Source organism: Anarhichas minor, unplaced genomic scaffold, assembly GCF_050575085.1.
Source record: "Anarhichas minor isolate MPS153535 unplaced genomic scaffold, ASM5057508v1 ptg000155l, whole genome shotgun sequence".
Classification (NCBI taxonomy): domain Eukaryota; kingdom Metazoa; phylum Chordata; class Actinopteri; order Perciformes; family Anarhichadidae; genus Anarhichas; species Anarhichas minor.
The window spans coordinates 1617670-1628621 of record NW_027466601.1 but is presented as its reverse complement, the minus strand read 5'-3'; the positions used below and the strand labels follow the sequence as shown (position 1 = coordinate 1628621).

General features: G+C 42.4%; 1 protein-coding gene across 3 annotated transcripts; it reads left to right on the top strand.

The window, feature by feature from the left end:
* Positions 1–2923: 2923 nt before the first annotated feature.
* Positions 2924–9523, top strand: hccsb (holocytochrome c synthase b). 3 transcript variants are annotated; one of them, XR_012952136.1, is made up of 9 exons: positions 2924–3023; positions 3909–4023; positions 4114–4161; positions 4642–4775; positions 5018–5166; positions 6324–6443; positions 6586–6672; positions 7430–7567; positions 7785–7924. XR_012952136.1 is itself a non-coding variant. In XM_076085421.1 (8 exons), exons 2-8 carry the CDS (start codon positions 3915–3917, stop codon positions 7981–7983), a joined length of 846 nt encoding a protein of 281 aa, XP_075941536.1. In that variant the 5' UTR covers positions 2924–3023; positions 3909–3914; the 3' UTR covers positions 7984–9523. The 3 variants fall into 3 exon arrangements, 2 of the variants coding, with proteins under 2 accessions (XP_075941536.1, XP_075941537.1); XM_076085421.1 differs by lacking the exon at positions 7430–7567 and having other exon boundaries at positions 7785–9523; XM_076085422.1 differs by lacking the exons at positions 6586–6672; positions 7430–7567 and having other exon boundaries at positions 7785–9523.
* Positions 9524–10952: the final 1429 nt, after the last annotated feature.

Here is a 10952-nt window from a genome sequence, read left to right as displayed (position 1 = left end):
AGCATTTTGAACTTTGTGGAAAATTCTCATAAAAGTAGAAAACACGAACAATTAATGTTTAACAGGGTGGTAAACTCTGTGATAAAACTCATGGAATGTGTTGATCAGCTGTGGTCACCTCATTGATTCATTGTAAATTTGTATATTTCTACAGAGCAATATCCAATTATAAGGACCTTTAACCTTTTAATGGTCTCATCTCGTAAAAGAAAAAGCAATGGACCCAATATCATTATTGTTCATTTTAATAATTCTGTAATGCTTTTGTTTTTTTAATATATTTCTTAGATTCCCGGGGCACTAACAACAACAACAAAAGAAAGAAAAAGAAGCAACTGGTTGACAATAGATGAGCATTGGAAAAAAAACATGAGTAAGATTAAATACAAATCAAATCTAACCTGCTTTTCACGAAATAACGTCAACAAACCTCCATATACAATGAGTAGTACCACCTTAAGGCCATGAATACAGAGGTACACAATGATAACAGACTATAAGAATCACTTTAACTGTTTCAGTTGCAGTTAGAATACATTTAATTCAGGAGAATTTGACTGCTGGACCAAGATTGAGGAATTTCAAGGTCAGAGGTCACCGCACCAGAGAATCAGAGAGGTCACTTCTACTGTAGTGACACTTGTTTGTGGGACTTACAATGGTCTGCTTTTTTCATTAAAATCATCTTCTTTCTTCGTTTTTTCTCTCTGTTGAATACGTTGCCCTGTCTTGGTAAAGTGAATGAAACTAGGCGATATAGGAGGCAGAAGAAAAAGAGCGTGGGATTGAAGATGGTGACCGTAGGTATAAACAGTGAACATCCAGGGGGACATTGAGAGTACCTGGTGTTCACCTGAACAATAAACCGGACACAGACAACACAAACACTCTGCAAAAAGGGTTTTGGAGGGAAGGGAGACCTCCTGAGGACCTTTTTTCGACTCTGTGGTGCATCAGCCGTCTTCTGTGAAGTGGTCTGCTGGGTCCCCGGTCCAGTGGAGGTGGTGGGAGAAAGGAGAATGATGGCTAAGCTATCATCCCTGATGGGGAACATCTCCTAACCCATGCAGGACACTCTGACAGTAGTGGGAAGCTCCTTCAGCAACAGTCTGCTTCACCTGCAGTGTGTTAGCCACACAAGAAACTCATTCATCTGCAATATCAATTTATACCACTGTGCAATATCAATATTCTACACAATATTAACCTTTCATATTTCCTATTTCATATGACAAACTAAATTATTCATTCAGTCTACGATTATATATATATATTTTACTGTTATTATTTATTATATCTTTACTGTTTACTTACTAATTTATTATACTTGTTTGGTTTTTTACTGATGCCTATTGTTGTTGTTGCACTATCACCGTTGCTGCTGTAATACTGCAAATCCCCCCCAATGCCAGACTAATATTCAATTCAATTCAATTTATCAGCATACCAGTAAAAACAAAAAAAAACAATGTTGCCAGAGCATCAAAATACAAAAGTACACAATAATATTAATATGAATATTAACACAACATTTTTAAATAATGATAAAGGCTTATCTTATTATCTTATCTTAAAATACCGTAAATGACAAAGTGTAAACTTCAGACGGGATTTTGGCGCCCTCTACTGGACAAACACCGCTACCACAGGACGAACCAAGTTTTGAAACTCCAGCAGTGATTAGTGTCATATATAAAAAAGACATGGATTTGGTATTAGTACTAAAAAGTATTGTACATTTGAATCCAGTAATTAGGATATAGAATTATGACTTCATGGTATTAGACTGATAGACTCTACAAAAAATAACCATTTGGGGCCTATTAAGGCTGGTGTGTAGTAAAAGGAGGGTTTCATATTTCGTTCCCACATGTATGTGCTACCTTTGTAATGCATTTATGTATTTTATTGTATTGTAACGTACTGTGTTGTATTGTGCTCTACAGTGGTTTACTACAGTTTGCTGTAGCATTGTACTGATATTAGGCCACTAAATTGTAATAACCTGCCCAGGGACTAGATAATTAGCTCTCTAACTAACTGTGGCACATTTACTTTGAGGTGGAAACTGAAATGTTGATTAATGCGCACTGTCCCTGGTAAATCAATCAATCAATCAATCAATTAAAACGTTATTACAGACTCAGAAAAAAGTCAAGACATTTTATAAACAAAAGCCCAATAACACATAAGGGTTTAAATAGAATAGAAATCAGTGTCCTACAAAGAGACAACTATAATGCCGTGACTGGTAGCCTGCAGTAGATACTTATGTATGATAAGCCCGAGAGGATTTCATTTTCAGGCTCATGAAGTAGGCAAATAAATTTTAACATGAGATGTCTTAGAACAGTTTGTAACCACAAGCATCTGCACCCTCTAGGTCTCTAGTGATATCCTCATAGCATCATTATAAGCTATACACTTGTGTTTCTGTGGTTTAACCCCAGGAATAGTAGAGTGGTGTGCAACGTGCTCTGAACAGAGACACCTTCAGTTACCTACATGTACTAAACGTAGGATGTTTGCTTGTGCACAGCATAACTACATCTATCCTTAGCATCTGTTATTCTGTAGCCCAATAAAATGTCCAAGATATATTATCTATTACACGCGCTACAGTTATTACCAGTCTATTCTAAAGACAGGACATTTAGACACATGTCCTCTTTGGTTGTACAGATCACTCACTGGCTTTATATTTGATATAACCACAAGTAAAGGGAGATGGACAAAATATCAGAAACATCACAGTCTCAAAGCACAATATTGAATATTGACAACTATGGGCTCATTACATATGAGGAGGGAGACCTTTGCGTTGTTATCGCATTGCTATGTAATGATGCAGCTCTTGTTATATCACCCACATGTTACCAAATGTGTACGTCGTGTTGTCTAATGCAGCGTGATGACGTACTTGGTGTACGTACTGCACACATAACCCACAGTAACGTGTCCTGCTCGTTGACATTGGGATAGCAAACCGACACCAGACGCCTCTGTGCTGACTTCTCTTACAGGTGAGTCAGGTGTTTATCTCGCTCTTGGTCTGTTCGCACCATACTGTAGATAATGACACTAGACAGAGAGAAAGAGGCAACCTGCATGTATTGTTAACGTGCTTTGTTTAAAGGACGTTAAAGTAGAAATAAGACTGTAAACATGTCGGCTAACGTTAGCATAGCTGCTGGGTAGCTAACGATACATGAAAGTAGCTAAGTTAGCTAACGTTAGTACCGCTATCGCCTGATTGTCAGACTGATTTGACATTTCGTTTCACTTCATTATGCCATAGTATTTGAATACATCTGAGATGTTGGGGGGGGGGGGGGGGGGTCCAGGGGTCTGGAACCAGGCTACTAGCTATCGTTACTGCGTTAGCTTTGATGCTAACATTCACCGTGAGGTTAATCAAGGATAACTTCTGGTCGGATCACATGTCAGGCTGTTCAGACATTCTGACCGTTAACATCAATATCTTATGTGCGTTAGCCTTTGGAATTCACTTTAAGAAAATATTCCTTCGACTGAACTACTTCACGTTTATCACAATGTATGATATTATTCCCTTAAGTGTAAAGGCACTTTGACATACCTGACCTGATAACTATAGACGTAACGTTAGCGCTCATTCTTTACATGTCTGCCTCCATCGATGTGGCTCCAATGGCTGGTTGATCAGAAACGTTCGTGTTTAATACAGGTTGGACACGGTGTTTCTGTTTTCCTGGAGTCCTTGACAATGAGAGGATGTGCAGGCCAGCTCAGTGCTGGACTGTTTCTGACTCACGGTGCTGCAGACTACATCCAGTGAGCTAGCTCCTGTGATTAGCCTACCACCAGTTACCCTTACCAGTTCATCTGACATTAAGAGTGTTGTGTGTGTGTGTGTCCACATCTGATAGGGCAGGATGGGAGCCTCCTTGTCCACACCTGCTGCTCCTACAGTCCGGGCAGAGGCCATGATGGCCACCCCCCCTCAGGGCTGCCCCATGCACCAAGAAGCCCAGCCTGTCAAAGGTGCTAACAAAACATTGTTTATTTTTTTTTTACCTATAGTTGGTGAAATGATGTTAACACGTTGCATTTTGTTGTGTGTGCCTCTCTTAGTGTCTCCACCTGCGGAGTGTCCCATGCATCAAGCTCAGCCTGTGAAAGGTATCAACATTAAAGTCCATGCTGGCCTGTTCAGTTATTTGTGACATGCCTGTACCGCTTTAGCGAATACATTTCCTGGAGGCACTGATGGGATAAGTTGCAGGTTGGTTTTGTTTCAGTGGCTTGTGCCAATGCTCCCTGATGTTGCCTCGCAAACGTACAACTCGGGGATCGGCGGTAACGCTTGCCATTGGCAACTATTTTGAGAGATTGTCAACGAATTCTTGGCCATTGGCTTCCACTGAATGCAGCCCTTATCATTACAAAAGTAGGGCCAGCAAACAGCAAAATGTGCACCTTGAAATCAAAATATAACAAACTATTTGTTGCATCAGTAGAGCTGTTACAATCAGAACTGGAACAAGACAACGCTGCACTCGGTCCCATCTTTTCAACATTCGTATTGTTGAAGGTTTTAAGCTAGTACTGTCTGGGGTTGGTACCCGCTATGCCTCAATCAGGTGCTCTTGTTTCCTGTAGCGTCTCCCCCGGCGGAGTGTCCGATGCACCAAGCGGCAGCAGGTCCAGTTCACCAGGACCGGGCCTATGACTTTGTGGAGTGTCCCATGAAAGCTACAGAAGGCACGAAGAGTGACATCGACCCAGCTAACATGGTAAGTGCACCACCTGCGTGGAGGAACATGGGGAGTGGGTGCTGGGTGGACAGAGCAGGGAGTGATAGTATGAACGCTAAGCTGAAACAGATCAATGTGTGATCTGTCTTTTGACTAAAGCACCATTTAACAGTTAACAAAGGTTCAACGTCTTGGAGCGATGAGCTAAGGATAACATTTGCAGTGCTGAACGACTGAGTGTGTATCGTGTTGTGAGCCGTCTCTCCTGCCCGTGTGTGCAGATGCCTCCTCCTAACCAAGTACCAGCTCAAGACCAGCCCTTCGCCCTCCACCTGGCCAGAGAGGAGTCCACCATTCCCCGTCACAACGCGGAAAAGAATTGGGTTTACCCGTCTGAGCAGATGTTCTGGAACGCCATGCTGCGGAAAGGGTCAGTCCATGAGTGACTTCTGTACGCCGGTTCATCACCGGGCACGTGCGCAGTAACGTAGCACAGGCTGTTTGGGGTTTCCCAGCAAGTAACATCTCCTCATACTCTTCATTAGAGACTCACATTTGTGTCTCCCAGGCTGGCAATGAGAGTAATTCAATATAGTTTTTAATTGATTCTGAATTTGAAAGGCACAAACATTGTCTAATGACAAAAGTCTGCAGGTGAGCTCGTCACATCTCCCCCGCCCAGTGGAGCGCTTTCTCTCTTTCTTGTGGACTTCTATCCTCCCTCTGAACGCAGAGTTTCTTTTTTATCTGGAGCATTTACTCCAGACTTCTGCCCTCCTCTCAACTGCTGCTGCCATTTATGTCGTCTCCCCCTTCCTGTCTGTCACAGCACCGATAATCATCAATCAATATTTGGCCAAAAACTAAAGAGATTTCCACGTTCAGAGCGAAGTGTAATTCTTGAGCATGACGTGCATCAGGTTTAAAATGTAAGTGTTGCAGAATGTGCGGCTGTAGAAATGAACGGTGGACATTATGAGTGCATAAAATGATAAAATAGATATTAACTAACCTCTCTTGCCTTGTTTGCAGCATCAGTGTTGCTCCTATTGTCATCATTTTCTTAAATTCCTCATAGCTCTCCATTATAACATGTTCCTCTTGATGGAAGCACGTGATTGGGTTTGTGTGGTAGAAGAGTGAAATGATGCCAAACGCCTCCTCTTATGGTAAAGTGCACATGATGCCTGATGAAGAGAACCTGGTTAACTAAGACGGCTGATAACCGCGTGGTGGTAACCAGTCGTACACGTTCACCATATGAGCTACATGACTCACCCAGAGGCTAACCTGACTAGCATGGTTCGGTTAACGTTGCCAAAGCTGTCTGTGTGTAAGTGTTGCCCACAATAAGACGCAGTAGAATGTGACTGTTCAGCTGATTCAAATAGAATTCTCATGGTCCATTTTTATTTAAAATAAAATCTAATCTTAATGTTTAATTGGCTCAATGCTCAGTGTGCATATACTACAAGCTTTAATGATTACAGCGTCTCACTCTCAAGCTGAAAGGAGGCAGCGGTGTGGAGGGGGCGGAGACTCTGGGCGGGTTCTGAATGTGATCTAACGGTCTTGTTCGCTCTGCAGGTGGCGCTGGCGTGAGGATGACCTCGGCGCTAAAGATATGACCAACATCATAAAAATCCACAACACGAACAACGAGCAGGCCTGGCAGGAGATCCTGAAGTGGGAGGCGCTGCACGCAGGGTGAGTTCACACACCGTACAGATGTGCAGCTTTCCATTCATCTGAGACCAATTCTTATGATGTTCAGAGTCGGATATACATATTTATATAGTTTTACAAAGTCGTCCTGTTATTAAGGACTGTGTCTCGTGTTGTCCTGCAGTGAATGTCCATGTGGGCCGACCCTGAAGAGGTTCGGTGGTAAAGCCAAAGAGTTCTCACCGAGGGCTCGCTTCCGCCACTGGATGGGGTGAGCTCCTTATCCACCGACTGTTTTCTGTAACCAGTGTAGCGTTACAATCTGTGGACGTGAAATGAAGCCGTCGGAACATTGCAACATGTGGTGGTTCAGTGTTATTGACTGATTATCTGGCGATAGTGATAAGAGGGTGTGGATGAGGCATTGAAGTTGTTCAATTCTACACATTTAGCGGTGCGCTAGCTAGCTTGCTAATCCCACCATGATTCAATGCTACAGTTACAGAACATAAAAAGCACCGCTTGATTTGCCGGCTCTGGTCTACGTTACGTCTACATGTAGCCAGACTTAAATGTTATTAAATTACCCTTCATGGTAGCCGTTAACCTTTCAGCTAGCTTATGCTAAACGCCATCTGCTAATCTGCCTTGAGATCAGCCAATAGCAACATAAGACATAGAGGGCAGTTGAACAATATTTGTAGCCCAATCTGTAGAATAGAAATAGTTTGTGCTAAAAAGATAACGACCTGAATCCATCAACCACACCACAGAATACCGTATACATTGGTTCTCAGCTGAACAGAAGAAGGTGGGGGTTTAGTTACTCTGTTATCAGCAGCAGTGTCATCATTATGTAACATGGATCAAAAATCCTGTTAGAGAAGAACAAAAGGGATGAAGATGTGGATTCATGTCCAAAGAAAGTGAGAAGTTTGGTAAACGGTGCATCATTAGACATGGTTCAGTGTAGAGAAGTTGGTGTGTTCTACTTAAAATGTGGCCTTTTTATTTATTTCTTAACATAGAAACATCGTTGCACCTGTAAGACGAAAACAAGAGATGCATACATTCAGTCGCTGGTCTGGAAGGATGTCGGGCTCACATGTGTGATGCTGCTTTGAAGGGACAGTCCACCCCAAAATATAAAGTGGATTGTTTTTGGTGTGAGTTGCCTTCTCTCCAATGTAACAACAACATCAATGACCTGATGCTAAAGATAATCCACAGCCTGTGTTGGGAGCAGTTTCTTGTGGAAACTATTTTCCTCCTGCTGAACACCAGAGACACCAACATCTATTGAGACTGATAAAAAGCACTGAGGATGAAATACAAGCGCCGTCTTATTTCAGTGGATTCATCTCTTCTTCTCCTCCTCATTAGCTATGAGCTGCCTTTCGACCGCCACGACTGGATCATCGACCGCTGTGGGAAGGAGGTGCGCTACGTCATCGACTACTACGACGGAGAAATCAACAAGGAGAACTACCAGTTCTCCATCCTGGATGTGCGCCCCGCCTACGACTCGTTAGGCGCCGTCTGGGACCGCATGAAGGTGACCTGGATGCGCTGGACCTCCTAAAAGGGACTCGGGACACCTACACACACACACACACATATCTATATCTATATATATATATATATATATACACATACACATACACACACACATGGACTGTGAAACTGGTGTTCCTTATTTTAGCTCTGTACAAGATGTGCTGTGCAAAGAAAACATAAGCAGAACTCCTGAAGACAAATAAAATGACTTGGTGTTTGCAGAACGTCTGTTAGGCTGCATGAAGCTTCATCTGCTCATCATAGTGATTTCAGAGGTTCAAAGGTCAGCGTGTGTCTCACTCTGCTCACTGTCAGGAACACTCCACCAATGTGACACACAAAGGTCGTCATGAGGCGCTCCGTCTGCTGTGGCCACGACTGAGGAAATAACCCTGACGATGTCATAGTGGGGTATAAAAGTCAGCATACATCTCCTGCTGCTTCATTTTGAACCATTTATTTGTTAACCTTTCCATGTTGCATTTATGTTAAAGCAGTACTGAGTTGCTTGAAGTACGGATTTGTAGTTCTTATTCTGCTGAGTCTCTGTAGACTCGTGCTGCTTCTGATTAGCTGTAGCTCATGTGGCGGCTTTGACTCGTGGAAGAATTGTTAAAGTTATCGGTGCTCCCACACGTCCTGGAAAACACTTGTTTTTCAGTTCTTCAAATTTCATTGAAAGTTAGAGGAAAATTAAAATGTCCTGGAAAATCTTCTGTTTCAACATTCTCCTATTTATTTTATTTTAGAGACATATTACTGTACGGGGCAAACCCTGTCTGTCACACCAGCCACATCACGGGGAAAGATTGGGACCCGTGGTTGTGGTCACAATAGTTTATGCTTCAAACACTCATATTCTTCATTAGGAATACATCATTTCATCTACAGTCTGTTATTTGTCGGTGTGTTGCCTGTATGTGATAGTTGAGTACTGCTGCACAGTATTTTGCTTTTGATGCAGCACCCGTAGTTGGTCCCACTCAATGGTTCTCCATGCAGACGGAGTGCTCAGTGACCCGTGCGATTCTCCTCTGATCCACGCCGTCGTATGTTACTGCAGCACAGCGATGAGGATAATGCGTATGGGTGAGACAGATTACCATGGCGACTGTGTGGCAGGTGATGGGTGTCAGTCTAGTTTGACTTTTGGGTTTATAGTTCTATTTTTTTTAAAAGGACCAGGATGGACGTGAGGCTTGCTGTTAAATCAGCGGGACAACAGTAGATTGTTTGGAGGTAGAGCCGCTGACCAGTTGACATGCTGTTCATCACTGCAGCTTACTTCATACACTGTAAGACTGCATTATTTCATAATGAGTGCTAAAGCTCTTAAGTTACTTTAAAGTCACTTTCTATCTGCTTTAATGATTTTGAATCTGCTTTTCACAGTGTAACATGTTCATGTTCATGTGTGACTTCAGCTTATCAAATTTAGTTGTGTTGATATTTGTATTTATTGATTCATTATTAATTATTATACCTGAGGGCATCATCTTGGTGCTTAAGAAGTTCTTCTAGCTCTGTTGGTCAACTAAACTAACAATAAAGCTGCTCATCTTCTGCCTCTGAATCATATTTGTCTTTCTACTGGAAACCATTGCAAAGGTGTACTGGGTTGAGTTCAGGTGCTCTGTGTACGGGAATAAATCATCTAAATACACAATGAAGGCTCAAGCTGGAAGAACAGTGTTGTGTGGAGACCAGAGCCACAGGCCTCCCTGTCCATGCAGTGCATGTTTAGCACCATCTGCTGGACACAATGCGTCATTACAGTTGCTTAAAATAAACCGGATAGGGCTTCTGTGTTTTGTCTCTGCTCAGCTGCGTAAAGAACCAAACCAGAATTCATCACGTTCTTAAAGACAAACAAAGCAGATGTGAATAAAGTCCCGTCTGCTTTATTATTCATGACTTTGAAACACAGACACAGAGCACAGATCACATCGATTCCCACTGAAGACAAACGGACATGTGAAGACAAAAGTGAGATGTTCACAGCCAATAATAGTTGATGCACAGCAAGATGAACAAATCCACTGCCATGAACAAAGCAGAAGACCACTCACAGCGACCTGGTTTGTACACAGGTGAGCTCAGACTCTAACAAGGCAACTTGTAAAATGTGTTTGGTTAAGTTCTGAAATGTAATATGTGCAAGAGGCCACATGACATTAAGAACATCATTCAGGGGCTCTATTAGCAGAACTTAAATGTAGTAATCATAACTATGTTTTCATTGGATTAGAATAAGCCCTTCATTACTACACATGTTGCAGATGTGTATGTGGACTTGAGAACTATCTCGTGTATAGGGACACGTTTCCACGGGAGCGTGGGTCAGACATAAACAGACTTTACTGAAAATATGCTAAGATTTGGTGAAGTAAGACTGTTTAACTCCTCATCCTGCTTCATGAGACACTGGAGCCCTTTAGTCATCAGGGGCTGATCCACATGTTTCATCCACACGATGCAGTTTTGAAGCTGAACACAAGAGGGAGGTGTTTCACTAGAATAGACACGTTTGAGCTGTAGGGGAACAGCACAATGAAACAGGAACAAAAAAAGTATATTCTCCCTCTGGTTCTCTCATTTAGTTTGTGTGTTAATCTTCAGCAACGAGGTTCCACTAACGGACAGTTTTTCAGGGTTCATTCTGTGAGGCCAAGGTTTTACTGGCATGTATCAGTGGCGGGCCGTGCATTTTATAGCTGGGCCTTCAGTGCTGTCCTTTTAGAGTTGAACCACCTCCTAATAACCTCATTATGACGCCACAGCTACGGTTATTTGTTTCTAGGGGTGTAACAATACACGTATTCATATTAAACCGTTCGGTACGAGGCTTAGAAACCAAACAATACGTTTGAATATTACTATTGAAGCAGAAGCTTAAATTGTGGGAAATATGTTCTTTCGGTGGAGCCATTGCGCTCAACATGGCAACCCAACAGACAACAGTAACAGACAACGTGCTGTCTGACACTCCCACCG